We start from the raw sequence: 25,332 nt of genomic DNA on the forward strand, positions 1-25,332 counted from the left end.
TGCTCAAACCATCCTTCTTCTTGTTACCTATTGAAACAGGTGAGACTTTAGGTGTTAAAGTGTATGATGTGAATCATAGGAAGAAAAGGGGACCCATAGAGATAGGCGCCTGGGAAGATAATGAATGGCCTCCCCAGCGTATTATAGATTACTATGGGCCAGCCACGTGGGCAGAGGACGGTACCTTTGGTTATAGAACCCCAATTTATATGCTCAACCGTATTATAAGATTACAGGCAGTGGTTGAGATCATTACTAACGAGACATCACAAGCGCTCAATCTTCTAGTGAAGCATAATACCAGGATGAGGACAGCAGTATACCAAAATAGATTAGCCTTGGATTACCTTTTGGCAGTAGAGGGAGGTGTATGTGGGAAGTTTAACCTGAGCAATTGCTGTCTTCAAATAGATGACGAAGGGCAAGCAATAGCTGAGCTTACTAGCCATATGGTTAAACTAGCGCATGTGCCTACTCAGGTATGGAAAGGGTATAATCCAAGTAGTTGGTTTGGTAGCTGGTATGAGTGGTTTGGAGGGCTTAAGGCAGTGGTAGGTGGAGTCCTACTGATTTTAATGTTGTGTCTACTCCTGCCGTGTCTTATACCCTTAGTAGTTAGGTCTGTGCAAAGCCTGATAGAAAATATAGCAGAGAGGAAGGCTGCTGCACAGATAATGGCAATTTATAAATATAAGGCTCTAGATCAGGGAGAACCAATGCAGGAAGATGAGTGTTGAAGATTCACATCATAGATAAGTCTGGTCTGGTTCAAGGTAACTTGCGGTGTATGCAAACCAAGGTTATGCCTCAAGTAATTGTGAAATATCAAGAGGCATCAAAGGGGGGAATGTGGTGGAATCTCGGTAAAAATAAATTTAGTAGGCCGAGATTACCACGTGGCATGTGTACGTGCATATGCTGACGTATCGATCAGTTGGTTGCACGAGGCAAGATACGATCAGTAGTGTACGGAGCATGTGCAAGAATACAGGATGTAGTATTCCCCTCCTCCATTGTGCTGGACAGGCCATGCGGTCAAGCAGGAAGTTAATTCTTATTTGTATTGATTGGTCAAGAGAATGTGCGGGTGGAGCTTAATATGGGAGGAGTTATGTGCCTATATAAGGAGCCTGCACTATTGTCCGGGGCTCAGAACTTGCTGTATTTTGGTGACATTAGTCCCTCTGAGTCCCGATCGGTGATCCAATAAAGAATCTCTTCCTTCCTGAAGAAACCTGTGTCCATCTCTCTGTGCTTGGCTTCCGTCAGTTTCTCCGGTATCAGAACTACAAATTTCACTGTTTTATGAGATTTGAATGACAAATCACACAGTATACAGTCAGTGACTACTTTCATCACCTGTTCATTTATACAGGTATCTAATCAGCCAATCTTGGGAGCATCCCAATCCATGAAAGCATGTAAAAATGTTCAGGAGGTTTAATTGTTTTTCAAACCAAACATTAGAAATGTGATAAGTAACTTTAATGTGGAATAATTGGTGGTGCCAGATGTGGTGGATTGAATACCTCAGACTACATTATACTGGGAATGTCTCACACACGCAGTCAAAAAAGTTTACAGAAAATAGTTGTAAAAATAAATCCAGTGAACAGCAATTCTGTCTGTGAAAATGTGGGGTTAAGAAAACACTCCAAGTACCATTAGCAGTATAGTGCATTGTAGTGGGAACGCTTTGGATTTGCTGAGATTGTCAATTCTGATTATCTCAGCCGAGGAGGCAGGGGGCGGAGCCAAATGCATTGCCAATGTGCATCTCCCCATAGAGATATATTGCATCAATGCATCTCTATGAGAAATGTACAGCATTTCCATGCAGTCTGAGTCTGAGTGACTGCCACTGGAGGCAGGGTCGGCCCAAGACATTGTGCTGACTGTGTCCAAGGATGAAAATGCTCCTCTCCTCTCCAAAAAAATATATACTTCTGCAATGGTAGTGCCCTATGTGTGTGTGAGTGTGTGTGTGTGCCTGTGTGTGTGCTGTGAGTGCAGTGTGTGTCTTTGTGTCCTGGGTATGCAGTGTGTGTCTGTGTGTGTGCTGGGGATGTAGTGTGTCTGTATGTGTGCCGGGGATGTAGTGTGTTGGGGTTGTAGCATGTGTCTGTGTTTGCACTGCAGCCAATACACTTTCCTATACACTGTGTCTGTATATATGCATGTGTGTCAGTGTTTGTATCTGTGTGTCTGTATATTTGCATGTGTATCAGTGTTTCTGTGCAACTGTATGTGTGTCTGTGCATCTGCATGTGTGTCAGTAAGTGTACTGACATACAGGCAGATACTGACACACATACAGATGTACAGACACACTGATACTCCTGCAGACACACTTACACACATGCAAATACACAGACCTACAGATACACACACTACACGCACACAGGTACACATACTACACACTTTCAGATACACACACTACACACTTTCAGATACACACACTACACACACACAGATACACACACTACACACTCAGAGATAGACACACTACACACATTGAAATATTAAGCCACCCAACACTTTCTTACCTTTTGCTGGCTGTGGCTGGTGGGAGCTGCTCTCCTGGTCGGGCCCCATCCTCGTGGCCCCCTCCTCCCGCACGGCTCGGTCTCAGTATCTTCCTCCCAGCTCTCTCTACAGATAGGAAGGGGCCTGGTCACGCTGGTAAAGCACCGCAGTGCACAACCTAGCCCCTCATTGCACATGTCCATCGGGTGGCTCTAAGGGCACCGCATGGGTAGGACCTTCACACAGATTTCCAACCCATGCGTTGGATGGTGTTAGATGGTGACATGTCAGTGAGCCGCCTGGAGCCATGGCCCCACCACGGTATTTGGACGAGCTGGCTCTGACTGGAGGTGTCCCTAGGCAGCAGTATAAACACTGCCTTTTCTCTGAAAAGGCAGCGTTTACATTGAACAGCCTACAGGGACAGACTATACTCACCAGAACCACTACATTAAGCTGTAACTAGTATGTACAAAAGTGTCCCTTGAACATGTGCTATTTTGAAAAGACAGCGACAGCTACTAGAGTATTAGGATGTTCATTGAAAAAAAATAGGTGTACCAGAGAGGATATATGGAAAAACAGGAAATGATCAAGCAAAATGATACATTCAGAAGGAAGCTTACAAGAACAAGTGTGCCACTTTTTACAGAAGTTTAATCATTTCCTCCAATTAATCTTTTTTATTAAGAGAATGAGTTAAAGCTGTAAGCATTTCTACTTCAACTATGGACTCAGAACGTAGTATTGCTAATGAGAGGCTTTACGATACAACAATGTACTCAGGTAATGCTTTTCTTGTAATGTGATCAATGCACGAGATTGTAACATTGCCTAATTTGATCCAAATTTATTCTCCCTTTTTTATTTACTTAATTTATTGCACATTTTTAGACGGAACACTTGCCAGCAGGAGTTTTAAAAATCGAATATATCAGTTTGCTTCTAACTATTGCAATATTTCTAATTTTCTATATTGATATTGCATTGTGTTTGTTTGTGTTTCTTGAAAGGCTGGGTTAGAAGGGGAGGACTTAAAAAGGAAGCAGACATGAAAATGCACAATTAAATACATGTCTTCATTTTTGGGTATATCTACTAAACTATTTTTTTGTAATCTTTCCGACTCAACTCAGAGCACGTACATGCACTCTGTGAAATGGTCCAATGTACCACAGAGAGGGAGATCGTGATATGCAGGAAACCTTTTGAATAAAGCCCAGTAGGACAGTAGGACATTTTAAAGTAGAAAATATGTTTGTTTCCACAGTTTAGGAAGTTCCAAGCATCTTAAGCTGGATGGGTAGCTATAGAATCTGCAGAGTATAGTATCAGCCATAACAAAGGGTCCATAGTCTCAAGGAAGGAAGATGACCTCCAAGCTCATCCTCAAGCTCTATAGTCCTTGTTCATTTGGCAGCAGATTACATGGGAACGCAGTTCTATTGGCCAACCACTAAAAAGTTGGAAAGCTTCTATAACAATGCATTTTAGGAGTTCTATCTTCCCCAGGCCTAAAATACTTTAAGAGATCCCTCTCTACATATCTCAAAACAGAATGCATGGTTGATTATATATATCATGGTCATGGTTGATTATATATTTCTTACCTGTTCTATGTTAAATTTTGGATATATTGTGAATTAATATTGTTTTTGTATTTTACTGTACCCTATTGTATCAATACAATGTTTTGCGGACCCAGGACATACTTAAAAATGAGAGAAATCTCAATGTATCCGTCCTGGTAAAATATTTAATGAATAGATAAATACAGAAATATTGTGGCGATTCCAACAAAAATTTTGCCGCGTGATTTGAACAATGGAAGAGATGCTGGAAAAACTGTGTGAGGTCTCAAGGTGCCTACTTTGAAGGGGACTGAGGCATCATTGTCCTATGTGCAATGCTTCTTGTATCTTGCATCTATCGTCTTCTCTATTTTTTATATTACATGGCTGGATACTTTCCAGACAGACCTCATGTTCTAATATGTTTCTGTTTATGTTTTAGGTAGCACATACCCTTTCTACAGAAAATATTCCATGGTTTTAGTTACCTATGGACTAATTGCATTTTTATACATACTGATTCTGGCTCTTTTCATAATTATCTTATCCAAATGTAAGTATTATTATAGATGCCATTCATTTTTAATAAATCCTTATGTTAACAAGTAAACATTTATTTATGTTTATCTATAGTAGAGTGATACAATTTAATGCAGTATGACTTTATATCAATTGATTTGTTGATATATTTGAAAAGACAATACAGGAGATAATATTATAATTTCACAACGTGTTTTTCAGACAGGGAAAAAAGGATGCAGTTGTGGAGCAAAATCATTAAACCTACCCAGTGCATTTAAAAAAAAAAAAAAAAATGATTATTTCTATTTACCCAGCTGTTTCCCATTGTTAATGGTACATAACAATGGAAAAATGTTTTTTTTTTTTTTTAACAATTTAATTGAAATGTCTCCAATTGAAACATGCATTAATTTAATTATGCTTTTTTTTCCATTTTGGGAGTAGCGGAGCTTTTATATCCAGGCTGGATATTTCTGCTGGAATTCCGTTTTAGCTGGAAGAAGCACTGGTTAGGGTTTATTGCCCTTGGTCCCAGTAATCACACGACACATGATTCTGGAAGTACAACTGATTTTATTGGAAACAATATGGTCTTTTATACATGAATCCCAGCATTGAGTCTCCATTCAGTACATAAGTGATGCCACCCTAGTACCTTTTTGCCTGGGAGATAATTGAGTTATTAGTCGCTTAAGCTAATTATATCCGGGACACAGAGATCCCAACACAAAATACCCCCAAAATAGTAATATAACCACCACGAACCCCCACACATTATACATATCCCAAGAAAAGTCTGATCCGGGCACTCATCCTGGCAAAATAGTGCACGGATCCATGGTGAATTGGCAAATCACTACAGGGTTGAAGATTTGACCAACCGCTACCAAAGTCCTAAGCGATTGTGCCATTTGCCGGTCAAATAAAGGGGTGTCCTGTGGGTTAGAAAGGGGTTGCTTCCACTGGCTCTCTGGGAGCGATTGTTCAGCATAGTCTCTGGTACCTCTTCTTCAATTAGCTCTCTCCTAGTTCTCTGAGAAGTGGGTGGAAACAGGGGGTAAAGTTAACCGGGCAAAGTTGGTTACCGCAGCCAAGCTGAAGTTATAGGGGAATAGGTCAAGGACCTACTAAAGTCCTTGCAGTTCCCTCCGACTCCCCCGAAACATCAGCAGTTAAAGTGGAGATGCACTCTTCAGTGTTTCATATGGAGGAGTAGGCAGAAAGAGCCAGGGGTCGTCATACAGTATTTTGGGGGGAATTGAGAAGAAACAACATAGTTTGCAGCAAGGGGTTTATGTAAAAACAGCTTGCAAAAAATGCAATTCTCTTGTCTGCAGCCATTGCAAGCCATCCCCTTTAGTAATGGTTTGTCTTCTTACCTGGGTTCTGCTTGGCCCAGCTCCACAGCTACTCTATACTGGAAGCTCTCTTCATTGAGTTTAGCCCAGAGATTTGAGATCTAGGGCTTAATTCATGGCTTGACAAATTTGCTTGGAATCTAGGAGCCAGCTAAAGAATTTAAGAGTCAGTTTCATTTTCAACAACAAAAATACAATCCTAAAGATCCACTTTAGTCACCAGAACCACTAAAGCTTAATGTAGTGTTTGCGGTACATATATCCTGTCCCTGTAGGCTTTTCAACGTAAACATTTGTGCCTAGTAACCCCTTTAGTGACAGTCACTCAGATGGCCACTAGAGGTAATTCCTAGTCCAGTCTCCACACTCTGCACAGAGGCGCTGAATGTTCCCCATAGATATGCATTAATTCAAGATGCTGATAGGCACAGTGCAGCGTTTTGTCACTGATGCGCAATAGCCTCCCAATGCTTTCCTATGGCAAAGCACTGGCTTGAATGAAATCATCAAGATTGATCATCTCAGTCATGTAGGAGTGGTCAGATATGGCAAGATCGGCATGGTGTGTGAAAAAAGGTGAGTAAAAACACCTTTCCCATGTGTTCAGAGGGGGGCCGATAACATAAACAGACACACTCAATGACAGACACAGACACATACAATAATACTGACAGACACACAGTAAGTGACAGGAACACCAAGAGCCGCGCGCACATTCAGCTAGTCCATAGGAAAGCATTTTCAATGCTTTCCTATGGACGCTGGGTCTTCTCACTGTGAAAATCACAGTGAGAAGCGCAGAAGCGCCTCTAGTGGCTGTCAACGAGACAGCCACTAGAGGCTGGATTAACCCATAGGTAAACATAGCAGTTTCTCTGAAACTGCAATGTTTACAGCAAAAAGGGTTAAACCTAGCTGGACCTGGCACCCAGACCACTTCATTAAAGGGACACTCCAGGCACCCAGACCACTTCTGCTCATTGGAGTGGTCTGGGTGCCAACTCCCACTACTCTTAACCCTGCAAGTGTAATTATTGCAGTTTTTTATAAACTGCAATAATTACATTGCAGGGTTAACTCCACTCCTGTGCTAGAGAATCGCTGGACGTCCTCAGGCTGTGTGAGGACCTCTAGCGTCGCTCATTTCTACATAGGAAAGCATTGAAAAGCTTTTTTCAATACTTTCCTATGGAGAGTGCTAATGCGCATGCGCGGCACTGCAGCGCATGCGCATTAGGTCTCCTCGGCCGGTGGGCGGGATCAGTCTCGCCCACCGGCCGACGGAGACAGTAGGAGGAGCGGCGCGGAGGAGACAGCGACGAGGGACATCGTCGCTGCCTCAGGTAAGTGACTGAAGGGGTTTTCACCCCTTCAGTAACCGGGGAGTGGGAGGTGGGAGGGAGAGGGTACCTCCAGTGCCAGGAAACGGATTGTTTTCCTGGCACTGGAGTTTTCCTTTAAGGTGACGTGGTCTGGGTGCCTATAGTGGTCCTTTAAGCTTACGCATTCAGAAATGTACATCCAAAATTATTTTAACAATCCACATAGAGAACTCCTATGATGGTTATGCTATCAGGAGATCATTTAGCTACATCCTGCAACACAAAAGCCTGTAATTCAACAAGATTAACTCCTGGCACTGGTGCTTGTCAGCTCATCATATTGGCTAAGAGGCGAAAGTGCCTTTAAGGTAGTTTGAGATACTTTCTAAACCGATTATCCTGTTATTTTCTGACAGCTAAGCCTGATGGTTTGGAGACAAACATAAACATCCAGAGAGAAATCAGTGCTTTCCGAAACCACCGTAAGTGACATGTGAACTTTCTACCATTTCTATGCTGCTACGTTTTCGATTAATTTGAAACCAAATGAATGATACTATCTTCTTTTGCAGTTTCTCAGCTTACATCAAAGCTGAATCAAATGGAAGGCATTTCATATAGTAAGTGACGAGTCTCAAAACTCCAAATCTATACAAAACATGAAGAGGTTAGGACTACACCCAGAATGAAAAGTTAGGTTAACGGGTTACTTCAAACACTATAACCACTTCAGTGATTTGAACCGGTCATGGTATTTGGAATGTGTCTGAGCACCATTTGCAATCAATCACTGCACACATGGAGTTAAACCCCTTTGCTTCTGGCACTGGGGCATCATTATCCAGCTCAGAACAAGAGTTCTGTCTGTGAATTCTAGGCATATTTCTATTAGCCGATGCTCTCAGCCAATTAATGGCCAGCGGGATCAGCATCAGGGTTTTGCAGCTGTGTAGCAGGTGGATGCAGTGGATCCCCGGGCCTTCATTCTTTAAGCTCCTCCGCCGCTGTACTACCGCCCACTTGACCCCGAGTGGGGCGGCTCTGTGATCCTAGCTGACTGAGGAGGATGGCACTAGGTGCTAGTCTGGAGCCATGTAAGTGCTCCCTGGTGCCCGGTGCCATCACCTGTGGCACGCCAAACACAATTTGACACATATAGAGGGGCGGCCAAAACCATCAGGAAAGCTGCTGCTGGCACCCACCTTTAAGTAGTGCCTATAGGACCCGCTGGCCCTGCCTGCATCCACTAGTGGTGTAAACTACATGCTCCGTGCTTTCCTGCATTAGAATAGGCCAGCTGGTTAGGGAGATCTTTGATTCCCCCACTGGCTGTAAAGAAGAAGAGTACCCTGCATGGATTGACTGATGAGATCCTATAATCTCCCCTGTTGGCCATGGTTAATGGCCATTGGGATTGTAGTGGAGCTCCAATATTTTGGCTGAGTATCTCCGCTATTTCCTCTCGTAGCTAGAAGAAGCGCTGGTGAGTGGTAAAACTCTTTCCCCCCAGTAACTAGACAACACATAGTTCTGGGAGTACAACTATTGTTTATTGAAAAGGCAGTCTTACATACCTGGACTCCCAGCATGGGATATCTATTCATCCCAGGGTAAACCCGCCTTGATGCCTCTGTGTCTAGGAGATAATTGAGTTAGCCCTGGCTTAAACCAATTTTTCCCCGGATACAGAGGACACAACACAAAAAAAACAAAGCAGAAACCCCAACACATCATATATCCCCGGATAGGAGCTCTGATCTGAGTGCCCAACTTGGCAAAACAGCGCCCAGATCCATTTTACCGTCCGTTAACAAAGTCTATGCTGAAACGAGTTCCATGGCAATTGTCTCTTTGGTCAGTTAAATATCGGGAGCTTCTGCTGACGAACAAAGGGGGGCTCCACCTGGCTCTCCGGGAGCGATTGTTCCTTCCAATCCATAGTACCTTCCCTCCAAATAGCGCTCTCCTGGCAGTTTGGGACGTTGGGTAAAATCGAGGGTCAAGTTGGCCGGGAAATGGGAGTAGATACCGCCGAGCCAGAGCTTTACTACAAGGTCCCGCAATGGACCTCGAGGCTCTCTGGAACCAATGTCCTGCCAGGGAGAGGGCGTTCTCTGGTGTTTAGCATGGGGGGGTTAGGAACAGAGCCAGGGCTTGCCACAGTAACCCACCAGGCTTTTTCTAATATTACTCAATGGCCAAACTAAGATGTTTTGTTTGTGATAACTTTTGCTATAGACAACAACGCGGTTATCAAGAAATGGGAAGGTTCAATCAGAATTTACAGAATAATATTTTAATATTGTGTTATAACCTATAACATGGGCTATCTGGCGAGGGAGTTGGAGAGGGAAACTATCCTGTGTGTTACCTCTCTTTACAATAGCATTCATATAAACTCTGAGTCTCCATCTAGAGGCAGCCTGTGAAACCTCCTGGATTCAATTTAACGACAGCTGCTACCAGATCATTACCAAAAGATCTAACTGGATCAATGCCCGGGCACTGTGCTTAGGAAAGGGAAGTGACCTTGTTGTAATCACAAGTCAAGAGGAGCAGGTGATATATTTGTCTTTAATGAACTAACATGTCAAACGTTCTGTCCAAGACCTGAACATTTTTTAACATACAATGATACTGCCTTGTCTAACCATGATAAAATGTTAAATGTTTTTTACACACTTTTCTCTAAATGCTGGTATTTAGACCTAAAGTCTTCTGGCCAGTAAATTAAGTCACCAAGGGTTGTATTGAATGAAATTTTCTAGAGAAGTTCTTCTCAACCCAGTCTTCAAGACACATCCAACATTTAGTCTACTCAGTATGCCCATATACTCCTTGAAACCGGGGAACAAATTGTCTTCCAATATGCCATCCATTTTTGGTGAAAAGGAAGAGGAAGTTCCCAGCATTCCAGCCTATCACATTATCACATGACACAAGATGTCCTCTTTACAATAGAGCAGCGATTGATAGAGTAGCTCAGAAGAATAAAAGGAGATGAATGTGAATGAAATGTCCAGTACAGTGGACACAAGTTAATGGGCTGGATAATGATATAATTGATAAATCCTGGCATGTTGTACTATGAAGCGTGGGTTGCTAATAACTGTTCTAGAGAATCGCACACTCCTAAGCAGTGATGGTACCAATGGTATATTGGTAATATATGTACCATTTTGAAAGAAAACATGAGTGAGTAGGCAAAACACATTTCTTTTATTTCTTATGGGATTAATATTCAACTGTAGGTTATAACAGAACGGCACAATCATAAAACAAAACATGGCAACAAAGAAAAAAATGAAATGACCCCTGTTCAATAGTCTGCATACCTTTAGTTCTTAATACCTTGTATTGCCCCATTTAGCATCAATGGCAGCTTGATGTCTTTTGTAATAGTTGTCTATAATTCTTGCAGGTGGTATAGCTGCCCATTTGTCTTGGCATAAAAGCTCTATTTTGGTCTCGTCACTCCAAATTACAGTGTGCCAGAAGCTGTGAGGCAAGTCAAGGTGTTGTCGGCATATTGTAACTGGGCATTTTTGTGACATTGGTGCAGTAAAGGTTTCTTTCTGGCAATTCAACCATGCAGCTCATTTTTATTCAAGTATCGTCGTATTGTGCTCTTTGAAACAACCACACCGTCTTTTTCCAGAGCAGCCATGTGGGTTTTTCTTTGTATCCCGAACAATCCTTCTGGCAGTTGTGGCTGAAATCTTTCTTGGTCTACCTGACCTTAGCTTAGTATCAATTTTCCACCTCTTAATCTTAGTGAATGAACAGTACTGACTGGTAGTTTCAAAGCTTTGGATATCTCCTTATATTCTTTTCCATCTTTATAAATATTCAGTACCTTGTTACGCAGATCTTTTGGCAGTTCTTTTCTGCAACCCATGGCTCAGTATCTAGCCTGTTCAGTGCATCCACGTGAGAGCTAACAAACTCATTGACTATTTATACACAGACACTAATTGGAATTTAAAAAGCCACAGGTGTGGGGATTTAATCTTTAATTGCAATTTTAACTTGTTTGTGTCACCTTGTGTGTCTGTAACAAGGCCAAACATTCAAGGGTATGTAAACTTTTGATCAGGGCCATTTGAGTGATTTGTTATCATTATGAATTAAAAAAGAGTCAAAAAACTATGTGATAATAAATGGCTTCATATGATCACGATCCTTCAGTTAAAGACTTTTTTTGCAGGATCAGTCATATTTTCAAAATCAATCCCAAATGTTCACAATTTCTGCCAGCGTATACAAACATTTAAGCATAACTGTATCATGACAGGTGTATAGTCGCCATTTGGGCAGTCGGAATCCAGGACAAACCAAACCCATATCCTAACCCAATAACACGCAGACACTAAGGAATATGGGAACATTTGTCCACAGCTTTATTAACCAATAAAAATAATAATAAGTTAACAGGTAAACATGGGTCATTGCCCCCCATACTCCGCCCTCGCATCCTGTTCCTTCTGCTACCATACAAAAGGCAATGACCCCCATATAAATAACACATATACATACATATAACATACACCAACATTATTCCAATCCACCAATTGTAAAAGTGCCAACCATCCATTAACCACGGCAGGGGTATACCCGGATACCCCTGCCCCACCAGGTTCTGAGCCACCGACAGGACTCGAAACCTATCAACCACCGATGACCACAACTTGTTTGTTCCACCTCACGTTCATCCTGGGGAGCCTATTTCCTCTCCTTCGGCTCCCCGTCCCGCCGCTGTGAAAGAAACGGGATAAATTGACACATAACAAACATAGGGAGGGTGGGTGGGACAAACTCAACCAGGTAGAAAGTTAGAATGATTCACCTAAAATGGCTGCCTATTTAAATAGCCAAACCTACTTACCCATAACTCCAATCCTTGCTTACTTCCTCCTAAGCCCGCCTCCTAACCCCTGTCAAGGCCTTTTTCCGCTTAGCTGCACTCTAGCTACATGGGGCTACATGACAGGTGTATAGTCACCATTTGGGCAGTCGGAATCCAGGACAAACCAAACCCATATCCTAACCCAATAACACGCAGACACTAAGGAATATGGGAAAATTTGTCCACAGCTTTATTAACCAATAATAATAATAATAATAATAATAATAATAAGTTAACAGGTAAACATGGGTCATTGCCCCCCATACTCCGCCCTCGCATCCTGTTCCTTCTGCTACCATACAAAAGGCAATGACCCCCATATAAATAACACATATACATACATATAACATACACCAACATTATTCCAATCCACCAATTGTAAAAGTGCCAACCATCCATTAACCACGGCAGGGGTATACCCGGATACCCCTGCCCCACCAGGTTCTGAGCCACCGACAGGACTCGAAACCTATCAACCACGATGACCACAACTTGTTTGTTCCACCTCACGTTCATCCTGGGGAGCCTATTTCCTCTCCTTCGGCTCCCCATCCCGCCACAAGCTCAGACCTTGACCCCTCAAGCTGTCTGAGCTCCGCCACCCCGAAGAAACAGCGCCATCTGAATACCATCCTGCCAACCCAAGTTGAGCAGATCCAGACCCACATCCGAGAGATGAACACCATCCGAGCGGTAGTATCCTGGCAACCCTTCCTCCAACTCATGGTGCCTCACTACCACACCCCCCACCTTCCTGACAAAGCTTGCCATCAAGCTGTTCACCTTCTTCCTGCACTTATCGACAGCCACCGGATCCCGAGCGTGCCGCCACCGGCGCCGTGGGACAATTTCTGACCAAACTAACATAACACCCGGAAGCAGATCCCTCAACCTGTTAATGTCCTGCTTCATCCACTTCACCAGCCGGTGTTGTGGCGTAAGACCCAGGTCATTACCCCCCACATGCAGGACCAGCAAGTCCGGCCTGTGCCCACCCGCCAGCATCCTAAACAACGCCCCACAAACATCCCCCCAGCAAAACCCCCGATACCCAAACCATCGAACCGCCAACTGGCCCCCCGGAAAACCCAGCTGCTGGCCTTGTGCTCGAGCTGCGGCCCTCCTTTTGGCCCAGAAGACAAAGGAATGGCCCACGATCCATGCAACACGCCCTGGGAGGAGAGAACAAACGGTGAGGGAATTCCGAGAGAGACCCCCACCCCAAACCAAAACATTACAGTGTTCCTTTGCATATATATATATTTTTTTTAATTACCCCAACTTCCTTAATCCAATAAACCCAACCGTACATAGGAACGGAATCTTACCGATTCCCATCTCCCTATCCGTTTCACGACCTCATCCCCCAGACCCAGCCGTGCGGCCTCCGTGGCCACCCCAATACAGAATGAGTGAGTTCCAAAACGTTTAGCCCGAAGCCCCAACTTATCCAGACCTAACCGAAAAACCTTCGTAAACTGGAACCGAGAAAGGGACGATCCATCAGCATGTACCAGCAAGGAACCCCCTACCGCCGGCCTCCGTGCCAGGTACTCCGCCGTAGCGGCCAATGGGCACAATGCCGATCCCGGCAAGGCCCAGAGTGTTACGTCCCGGCCCACGCCGCGGACATCCGTTTTGGATCTGCCAAGGTGCACCATCACCTTCCTATCCAAAATACGAACCCCCGAAAATTGCAGGCCCCCCTGCACCACCTTATTAGCACTCACTAACTCCCCAATGCGGAACGCCCCAAAAACGCCAAGAGAAACGCCGTTTTGAACAGAGAGACCTCGAACCCATCGAAACAGACCTCTGGCAACAGACCCACCAGATCCCCCAACACCCTAACTGACACCGGGCGCCTGGTATCCGGCGACCTGCGTCCCTTGCGATAACCTTTGAGGGCTTGCCTGATAACGAAGGTCTTGGTAAAGTCCTCCTTCCCGCGCCACCGAAACCAAAACGCCATCGCCGCCATGGACCTGTCAACCACGGCAGGGGACGCCCCCTTTGCCAGCAACTGACAGGTGTACCACAGGAAAGCATCCCGCAGCGCATCCCCATTATCCACGGCCAACCCGTCCAGCGACCGTTCCCAAGAGTCCCAAACCTTACTGTATGACGCCCAGGTGGCCGGCGCCAGAGAAGCCTTCACAAGTCCTCCAAGCAGGATGCTCCCAGCTGCCATATCTCGTCCGGGCAAGCCTGCCCTACTTTCGATGCCCCCGGCGCCACCAGCCAAAATCGGGACCACTGAAAACGAGACAGAGCATCAGCCACCTCGTTCAAATACCCAGGAACATGGCGCGCGCGGAAGACAACATTCCTAGACATGCACAGCAATACAAAATGCCTAAGCAGCTTAACCACCGGCTTTGAAGCCGTGGACTGACGATTTACTGCGTGTACCACCGCCATGTTGTCCGAGGAAAAGACCACCTTCCGATCGCGCAACCCGTCGCCCCACAGTGCCATTGCGACGACCAACGGGAACAATTCAAGGAAGGCCAGGTTGCGCATAAGTGGGCTCGACCCCCAAGACTCCGGCCACCGCTCCGCGCACCAATACCCGCCGAAATATGCCCCAAAACCCACACTGCCCGACGCATCTGTGAACAGCTCCAGCTCAGCTGCCAACTGTCCCTCCTGCCGGAAGAACACCGTCCCATTAAAATCCTGCAAGAAGGCATCCCAGATGCCCAAGTCCGCCCTCATGGCCGCCGACACCCGGATGAAGTGGTGCGGGGACTGCACCCCCGCGGTAGCAGCCGATAGGCTGCGACTGAAGACCCTCCCCATTGGAATGACCCGGCATGCAAAATTTAGCATCCCAATCAAAGACTGCAGCTGCCGCAGGGTCACCTTGCGCGCCCCAACCACAGCAGCCACCGCCCCTCTGAGCCTGTCCAGCTTATCCCGAGGCAGCCGGCATTCATCCAACACCGAGTCGACCTCCAGTCCCAGGAAACTCAAGCACGTCTTATCCGCAGCTAGCGGAACCCCGAAGTGGCCCGCCACCCACTCAATCGTCCGCAGCAGGCGCAGGCATTCCAAGGAATCAGCCGGCCCCACACACAGGAAATCATCCAAGTAGTGAACGACGGAACGGTTCCCTGCCTCCACCCGTACCACCCATTCGAGAAAAGTGCTAAATTTCTCAAAATAGGAGCACGAAATGGAACAGCCCATGGGTAGGCACAAGTCCAAGAAATAGGCCCCCTCGAAGAAACAACCCAGTAGGTGATGACAGTCCGGGTGGACCGGCAGCAGCTGAAACGCCACCTCAATGTCCACTTTAGCCATCAGAGCCCCACGCCCGGCCCGCTTGACCGGCTCGACCGCCCGGTCGAATGATGCATACGAAACCGAGCATAAGTCCCTACTAATACCATCATTCACCGACTCCCCTTTTGGGTACGAGAGATGGTGAATGAGTCTGAACTTCCCCGGCTCCTTCTTGGGAACCACCCCAAGGGGGGAAACCCGTAGGCCCTCCATCGGAGGTACCGCGAACGGGCCCGCCATTCGGCCCAGCCCGACCTCCTTGCCCAGCTTCTCCCTCACCACGTCTGGGAAGTCAGCAACAGACTTAAGGTTGTGCAGCCTCCCCGACCCCCCCTGCTCCTGGAACGGAATAAAAAACCCGCTCCCAAAACCCGCCCGGAGCACAGCAGCATCAGCTCTGTTACCGTAGCGGCTTAGCCACGGTTCCATCGCGCCTAGCCTCACCGGGGTTAGGCCCCGCGGTAGAGGAAGCGCCCCCCCCCCCCCAGCCGCGACAGCTGTTCCGGCGTTTCCAGACTTACCTTTCTTGAAGCAGCGGTTGAGCCCATGAGCACCCCCGCAGCCGGAGCACTCGTGCTTGAATCGACAGGTGGCCCCCCATTTGCACTGGCCCTCATTATAGAGCCAGCATAAGCCCTTTTGTAAGGTGGCCGACGAGGCGGACTGCCCCCTTGCGCCGGCCGAGTGTTGAAAGGGCTGCGCCTTCTGCGCCATCATTAGCTTCATCCAGAGAGGCAGATCCATCTGATCCCACCTCATACCCGGATTAGCCGACAGCCGTTGCCTGAACTGCTCGTCATACCGCCACCAAGCCAACCCCCCATATGTACGGTATGCCTCCCAAATGCCGTCCAAATAGCAAAACAGAGACGAGCACAACCCCGGCAATTTTTCGCCGAGCACGCTGGCCAGCACGGAAAAGGCCCTCAACCAGTTCCCAAAGGATTTCGGAATCTTGCGATACCGCTTCCTTTTCTCTTCCTCCTCCTTCTTCTCATCCTTTTTATCCTCCTCCTTGAGGTCAATAAAATCCTCCAAGGGGAGAAGGGAAAAAATCTAGCAAAACTCACCCTTCCAGATCTTCTCCTTCACGTCCTGTTTCAGGTGAACCCCCAGCGGGCCCGCGAAGGAGACATACGCGTGCTGCCTAGCCGCGTCAGGAATACCCCCTGTCAACTCAGCCCGCTCACTCCCAGCCTCCACTACCTCCTGCGTCACCACCGTGTCCCCGCCCGAACTAGGCCCTGCAGAAATCCCGACCCGAGAACCTGTAACCCCAGCCCCTGGGCCCCACACCTGACCAATGCCACCCCCTATGTCACCCCCCACCCCCAATGAGTGGAGTAGTGCCTGAAGTGTGGTAACTAAAGCGCTGGAGTGTAATGACCCACTGGACTCACCGGCCAAGCCCCCCGACACCAGAGAGGTAGGGGCTGCATTGTCGATCGGCCGACGTCCAGGAAGAGACACTTCCGCCACAGCCTCGCCAACCGGGGAGCTCACCCAGTGCCTCGCCTGCGAGGGGGGAGAACGGCTCCGAGATCTGGAAAAAGGAGAAGAAGTCCTGGGTAGGGTGTAACGAGTATCCACTCCCCTCCCGTCCCGACCCTGGGAGCGCCTGCCCCTCACCAAAGCCTCCCGCTGAGCGCTGCGTACACGTGGCACATGGGAACCCCTGGGACTACGACTCCTCCCGCCCCTACTCGGGGACCGCCCCCGCCGACCACACCTGGGGGCCGCCTCCCATCATCTGCTGAGCTGCCGGAGGGGGAGCGATGCCGTCTGGACCTACCCCTTCTACCTTTGGGCCCTGAGGATCTGACCGGCGAGGGGCTGCCACTACTACCCCCAGAACCCGATCCCCCCCTAAGGCCGCAGCCCCCCGACCGCCCACCCCCTTCGGAAGGACCTAACCCCCCATCTACCCCGACCCCCTGCCCAGCCACTCCCTGAACCCCTCTCTCCGCACTGACCGCCTCAGCCCTCCTATCCCTCCTGCCGGGCCAAACCGACCCAGACTGCCCAGGCCTACCCTCACAACCCCTAAAGGACCCACTCCCTATACCAGCAGAACCCACTAACCCCCCACCATCCCTAGCCCCTGCTCCCCCTAAGCCACACTGTCTCTTAGGAGCCCCTGAGCCCCCCCCTTTCCACTAAGTCCCGACCGCCCCCCACTGATCCACTCCGATCCCCCTTCCTAGCAGAGCTCTCCCCAGCGTCCTTCCCGCCAAGAGGGCCCCGGCCGGAGCCCCCTGCACTTGCCTGCTGCCTCAGGGGCCGGCCATACGTCCTCCCGGATCCGGCCCCGTCATCCCCGATCTCGGGCTGGGCGGAGGCCCTCCCGGACCGCACCTCCGTGGTTCCCGGTCCTCCGGGGGGCCGCCCGATCACCTCCGCACCGGGAGCCGCAGCGCCCCCGTCCCCGATATCCTTCCGCCGCCGGGCACTCATCCGAGGCTCCGGCCGCACGCGGGGAGGCTGAGCCTCGACCACGCGGCTACCGGGCCTGCTGCCACCCGCAATTGGAACTCCACTGCCACCAGGGATATCTTCACCGGGCCCCATGCCCGGGCTTAGCCTCCTCGGGGGCCTCCTAGCCCGAACCGGTCTGCCACCGCCGCCGTCCCGTTCCGCCGCCTCCGCCAGGGCAGGGCCTAGCTGGGCCCGCAGCCAGTCTGCGCCCTGATGCCACGCCGCCGACCTGATCCCCTCCAGTAAACGCACAACGTCGTCCATTGGCCCTGCAGAGGAGACAAAAGAGAAAATCCCACCAAGCAAAGTCTGCGCACACCGGGATGAACACAAACTCAACCAGGTAGAAAGTTAGAATGATTCACCTAAAATGGCTGCCTATTTAAATAGCCAAACCTACTTACCCATAACTCCAATCCAAGAGAGTAAATACACTTTTTTTTTTTTTTTTTTTTTAAAGAACAACATATAAATACCGAAAGAGGGACAAAACAGTGTCAATCTGACATTTCTATACCTTGTTAATGTAAATTGTTCTAAACATTCCTTGGTAGGAATTGATGCTAAGGTTCGAGCTGATCAAGCAGATTCATATGTAAGAAATATTGCGTACTTCTGCTTAACATGACAGGAACACCAACCAAGGCATCTGGGCTTGTATTATGAACTCCTAACTCGGAAGGACCTAACCCCCCATCTACCCCGACCCCCTGCCCAGCCACTCCCTGAACCCCTCTCTCCGCACTGACCGCCTCAGCCCTCCTATCCCTCCTGCCAGGCCAAACCGACCCAGACTGCCCAGGCCTACCCTCACAACCCCTAAAGGACCCACTCCCTATACCAGCAGAACCCACTAACCCCCCACCATCCCTAGCCCCTGCTCCCCCTAAGCCACACTGTCTCTTAGGAGCCCCTGAGCCCCCCCCTTTCCACTAAGTCCCGACCGCCCCCCACTGATCCACTCCGATCCCCCTTCCTAGCAGAGCTCTCCCCAGCGTCCTTCCCGCCAAGAGGGCCCCGGCCGGAGCCCCCTGCACTTGCCTGCTGCCTCAGGGGCCGGCCATACGTCCTCCCGGATCCGGCCCCGTCATCCCCGATCTCCGGCTGGGCGGAGGCCCTCCCGGACCGCACCTCCGTGGTTCCCGGTCCTCCGGGGGGCCGCCCGATCACCTCCGCACCGGGAGCCGCAGCGCCCCCGTCCCCGATATCCTTCCGCCGCCGGGCACTCATCCGAGGCTCCGGCCGCACGCGGGGAGGCTGAGCCTCGACCACGCGGCTACCGGGCCTGCTGCCACCCGCAATTGGAACTCCACTGCCACCAGGGATATCTTCACCGGGCCCCATGCCCGGGCTTAGCCTCCTCGGGGGCCTCCTAGCCCGAACCGGTCTGCCACCGCCGCCGTCCCGTTCCGCCGCCTCCGCCAGGGCAGGGCCTAGCTGGGCCCGCAGCCAGTCTGCGCCCTGATGCCACGCCGCCGACCTGATCCCCTCCAGTAAACGCTCAACGTCGTCCATTGGCCCTGCAGAGGAGACAAAAGAGAAAATCCCACCAAGCAAAGTCTGCGCACACCGGGATGAACATAAACTCAACCAGGTAGAAAGTTAGAATGATTCACCTAAAATGGCTGCCTATTTAAATAGCCAAACCTACTTACCCATAACTCCAATCCAAGAGAGTAAATACACTTTTTTTTTTTTTTAAAGAACAACATATAAATACCGAAAGAGGGACAAAACAGTGTCAATCTGACATTTCTATACCTTGTTAATGTAAATTGTTCTAAACATTCCTTGGTAGGAATTGATGCTAAGGTTCGAGCTGATCAAGCAGATTCATATGTAAGAAATATTGCGTACTTGAGCTTAACATGACATGAACACCAACCAAGGCATCTGGGCTTGTATTATGAACTCCTAACTCACACCAACCAGGCAGCTTGGCTTCTATTATGAACTCCTAACTAACACCAACCAGGGCAGCTTGGCTTCTATTATGAACTCCTAACTAACACCAACCAGAGCAGATTGGCTTGTATAATGAACTCCTAACTAACACCAACCAGGGCAGCTTGGCTTCTATTATGAACTCCTAACTAACACCAACCAGGGCAGCTTGGCTTCTATTATGAACTCCTAACTAACACCAACCAGGGCAGCTTGGCTTCTATAATGAACTCCTAACTAACACCAACCAGGGCAGCTTGGCTTCTATTATGAACTCCTAACTAACACCAACCAGAGCAGATTGGCTTGTATAATGAACTCCTAACTAACACCAACCAGGGCAGCTTGGCTTCTATTATGAACTCCTAACTAACACCAACCAGGCAGCTTGGCTTCTATTATGAACTCCTAACTAACACCAACCAGGGCAGCTTGGCTTCTATTATGAACTCCTAACTAACACCAACCAGGGCAGCTTGGCTTCTATTATGAACTCCTAACTAACACCAACCAGGCAGCTTGGGTTATATTATGAACTCCTAACTCACACCAACCAGGGCAGCTTGGCTTCTATTATGAACTCCTAACTCACACCAACCAGAGCAGCTTGGCTTGTACAATGAACTCATAACTAACACCAACCAGGGCAGTTTTAGTTTTTATCATAAGCCGTTTTAGTGTATACAGTGACTATATTTCTTAGGCTGAGTACCAATTCAATATGCATAAAGTCTGTTTCAGAAGGATTTTTTTTAAGTAAGTGTAGTGCCAGATTCATAATGTACTATTGCTGTTATGCATGCATACTTACAAGAAAATTGTAAAAAACTTTTTTTCCCTTCTCCTCCCCCCCCTTTTTTCTTTATTTTTACTGTATGTATTGGGGCAGATGTGTACTATGGCCATTGCTGCCCAAGAGTAGTGGGAGTTTGAGCACAGGACTTGTTTTTTTGTATTTTTTCGTATTTATACAAACAATTGTAGCCATTACCTGGTCAGTAAGCTAACAGCCATCAGTCTTATTGTCAAGGCTGTGACAAAACCAATTGTTGCTGACAACTTTGTTTGTCTAACGTCTGTATTAGAACTCACACAGTAACTGCACCTCACCAGCTATAGTCAATCCATTATACGTAATGAAAAACCCTCTGTATCTTAATTCACACTACTCTCATTCTTAGTTTGTTTATTTTGACCAACTTATTGTTATATGTCCTGATAGCATTCATTATTTTTGTCCCAGGACAGATAAGTGAGTATGTTATCTGAAATGATTGCATTCCACTAAAATAGGAAATACTGAGTATTCAACCTTGTGGATTCTATTAACACATTAAGGTGCCTTGGTTATCATGTACTTTGGAACGCTAAAATATACAGTCACTTTTTTACACATTTTTACTAAACTGCATATTTATTTATTGTAGGGCATGCATTTTTATGCTTACCCAACTTGTGTTAATGAATACATATTTAATGCTCTTTGTATTTCCCTTTTATCTTTTTGTCTTAGAATTTCCTAATGTCTAATACTCTCTTTAAGAATGACCGTTTTTGGATAGGTTTAAGTATAGACATAGGAAAGCAATGGCAATGGGTGGATGCAACAAACTACGGAGCATCATACAAGTACGTGTTTCTAAGTTAATGAATTATTTAAATGAAAACAATGGTAATATCTTCTTTGGAGAGATTGTGATTGCTTCAGCTTTTGCTGAAATATATTGATTGCATCAACATGGAAAATGGCTCCCTGTCAGTGAGAAGATTGCAAAGGTTTGGCCAAAAAGACAAATGTAAAATTTTATTCAACTTTGTTATTCTGTTATTATTACTATTGTTCTGTTGTTGTTATTATTAGTAATAATAATTGTATTATTATTTCTCCATTATGTTAATACTCCCAGTTTAAAGGGTTACAGTGATTTCAAGTAGTCTTGGTGCCTAGAGTCTATGTGTGCAGCAATTCATTATGAAAGCTACATACAGGCCTTAACTCCGTTGCTGCCAGAGGTATAAATTCACTTCCGGCAGTGTCATTTGCAAGGTAATGTTAATTCTGTGCATATTGGATTTCTGACATCAAAACACACAACGTGCTGGTGACAGGCTTAAAATGGCAGCACCCAGAGCGAATCCCGGAGGAGTTGCGGACCACCTAGATGCTCTTTAGATATGTGGGGTGTTCAGCACTAAACTCCACCCCCTCAAGTAGATCCCACCTTCCCCTGCACCACACAATCAGCACCGGAGGGCAGAGGAGACCGGGCCAACGAGGAGGGGCAGAATCTACACAGCACCTGGGCGATCCGCATCTGCCAGGATCGGCCCTGGCGGCACCCCCTCTGTGCCTTCCATGTTTTCCACTCAGCCCATCTTGCTTGACATTACTCCACCTCCAGCAAGGTAGTGTAACATCAGTGAATGAGGATTAGGCTGCAGGGAGAACTTTGCCTTGGTGCTGGAATTGAGGTCCGTTTTAGCTTAATTTTTTTAGTTATGGGTGAAGCAGCACAGCAATGCTATTCAGGTTTTAGGAAGAAATTTTTTTGGGGGGTTGAAATAACCCTTTAATAAACCTATTGGTATATAGAACTGCCAAGGTGTAGGCAAGAATTGTTGTAAGTCAGGTTAATGATAGTCCAAGACTACCTGCATATTACTGTTATTTTATGTTTTGCACTCCTCTACAATCGGACTTTTATAACTTCTTTCTATAGATCTTGGAAGAAGGGAGAGCCAAGAAGTGATCGTGGAGGTTTTACTAAAAATTGTGCCTTCTCATGGACTAATAGCGAGTGGGATACTGTTCAATGCGCCTTTGATAAGTGTTTTGCCATATGTGAAAAAAAGCTTGGTTAACCAAATATGCAATCTATTTTTTCTCATTTCATAATTTCAACAACTATGTAATGTAATCTAATTACAAATACCAGTATCAAAAGAAAAATAATTTACAGTTCATAATATATATATATAAAAAATAAATTGTGATCTAAGTGGATGAATCAGTCTTTATTTTGAGAAAGAGAAAATAATTGTGAATGCTGGTTTGTGCTAAATACAATTCATTGATTTTAATCTGACATTTCCATTAAAAGAACACTACAAGTGAATTAAGTACCTGTGACAGAGCTCCCGTACTCCAACTGAGTACCTCCGCCAAGTCTGCTTGACTGGGGTCTCTCAAAAATTCTTCCACCTGACCAGGCTGCAGCTCTCGTCTTCCAGGCAGGTTTCATCCCCTCTGCCTCTTTCTCAGGAAGGTATCCACATCTCTGCATGCACTGTGATCTGTTACTGCCTTTAAAAGCAACTTGTGGCTCTCAGGCCTAGCTCTTCTGACTTGTCCCGGGATCCAGGGACCAATCAACCAGCCAACATATCCAAAGACTAAGAACCCAGAATAAATCAGCCAGAACACACAGTTCCCAATGAAACTATCATGCAGTTAATTATTTTTGGACAAGGACTAGCATTTGGGGACTAGTTATTAACATGTGGTAACAAACATTTAAAATACAAATATACAGAACATTGGAGAATTATCAATTATAATTAATACATGAATTGTATAGTACAAGTAAAATTTTCAAACAATAAAAAACAACAATATATGCATTTAACTATGTATTTGGTTGTCCTAATTTACATACCAGCATTATATAAATGTACACTTCCATTTAGTCAGGAGAGGACACTGCAAAGTTAAAATAAAAATACTTGTTACACATACAGTCAGAGACAGTCATGCACACAGTTACAGGCAGACTATCACATATACATTCACACACACACGGTCACAGGCAGACAGTCACACACACATTAAAAGGCAGCAGCAGACAGTCACATGCACACAGTCACAGGCAGATATACACAGACACACGGGTCCAGGCAACATCAAACAGTCACAGGCAGACAGTCACACATACACAGTCACATGCAGACAATCACACACACACATACACAGTTACTGGCAGACACACACACACAGTTACAGGAATGCAGTCACACACACACATACACAGTTGCAGGCATGCAGACACACACACACACATACAGAGTTACAGGCATGCAGTCACACACACACACACACATACACAGTTAAAGGCAGACAGACAGACACACACACACACAGAGTTACAGGCGTGCAGACAGACACACACACAAACACACTATTACAGGTATGCAGTTCACACACAAATACACACAGTTACAGGCAGACAGTCACACACATACACAGTAAAAGGCAGCAGCAGACAGTCACATGCACACAGTCACAGACAGATAGTCACACACGGGTCCAGGCAACATCAACCAGTCACAGGCAGACAGTCACACATACATAGTCACACGCAGACAGTCACACACACATACACAGTTACAGGCAGACACACATACACACACACAGTTACAGGCATGCAGTCACACACACACACACACACATACACAGTTACAGGCATGCAGACACACACACACACACATACACAGTTACAGGCAGACACACACACACACAGTTACAGGCATGCAGTCACACACACACACACATACACAGTTAAAGGCAGATAGACACACACACACAGTTACAGGCGTGCAGACACACACACACAAACACACTCTTACAGGCATGCAGTTCACACACAAATACACAGTTACAGGCAGCCAGACACACACACACACACAGTTACAGTCATGCAGACACACACACACACAAACACACTCTTACAGGCATGCAGTTACACACACACACACGCACGGTTACAGGAAGACAGTTACACACACACACACACACACACACACACACACACACTTACAGGAAGACAGTTACACACACACACACTATTACTTACAGACAGGAGCTGGAGGAGGAGTGGATTCCCTGAAGTCCTTCCCTGGAGCCTGTTTGGTGGAGAGGCAGGGATTCCTTCTTGCTTCACCTCCATGTGCAGCAGTAACAGCAGCGGGTAAGGGCCATATTAAGCCCCGCCCCCGCTGCCGATTTGGCTCCGCCTCAGTTTGTATTAGCCCCACCCCCACTTTTCCTCCGTGCGGCCAGTTCAGCTGCTCTTAGCGTGTGTGAGCTGTTCTGGCCGCACGGCACCCTATCCACCATGGGGCACTGTGTGGCCGTACAGCTCACACAGTCCCCTCCAGCTCCCAGACCAGGGTCATGGCACCCACTACCCTAGTGGCACCCGGGAAGGACCGACCCCCCCCTTAGCATGCCACTGCACAGTATCATGGTTTGGCTTAGAGTGCTTAGCTGATGCTCTCAGCCAATAAATAACTGAGAGACCTTCTGGTCAACAAATTCAGGTACAGGTCTCCCCAACTCTCACCCTCTCTAATAAGACTTTTTCACTTTGTGTTGACCCTATATCCCGTGTCTCCTAACCCAACCAGACTTGTTTGCGGCACCA

The 25,332-nt window shown here is 47.1% G+C and overlaps 1 protein-coding gene across 2 annotated transcripts in view; it reads left to right on the forward strand.

Moving 5' to 3' along the window:
* Positions 1-22,874, forward strand: part of LOC134603326 (hepatic lectin-like) — a 37,398-nt gene extending 14,524 nt beyond the window's left edge. Inside the window, exons 1-7 of one of the 2 annotated variants that reach the window (XM_063449188.1) lie at positions 3,199-3,312; positions 4,540-4,650; positions 7,716-7,781; positions 7,872-7,919; positions 9,716-9,858; positions 21,426-21,541; positions 22,633-22,874. In XM_063449188.1, coding sequence (XP_063305258.1) covers positions 3,255-3,312; positions 4,540-4,650; positions 7,716-7,781; positions 7,872-7,919; positions 9,716-9,858; positions 21,426-21,541; positions 22,633-22,774 — 684 coding nt within the window. In that variant the 5' untranslated portion in view covers positions 3,199-3,254 and the 3' untranslated portion in view covers positions 22,775-22,874. Of the gene's footprint in view, positions 1-3,198; positions 3,313-4,539; positions 4,651-7,715; positions 7,782-7,871; positions 7,920-9,715; positions 9,859-21,425; positions 21,542-22,632 lie in introns of those variants that run through there. The other variant, XM_063449189.1, reaches the window with a different exon arrangement.
* Positions 22,875-25,332: the final 2,458 nt, after the last annotated feature.

Source organism: Pelobates fuscus, chromosome 3 (assembly GCF_036172605.1).
Source record: "Pelobates fuscus isolate aPelFus1 chromosome 3, aPelFus1.pri, whole genome shotgun sequence".
NCBI classification, from domain to species: domain Eukaryota; kingdom Metazoa; phylum Chordata; class Amphibia; order Anura; family Pelobatidae; genus Pelobates; species Pelobates fuscus.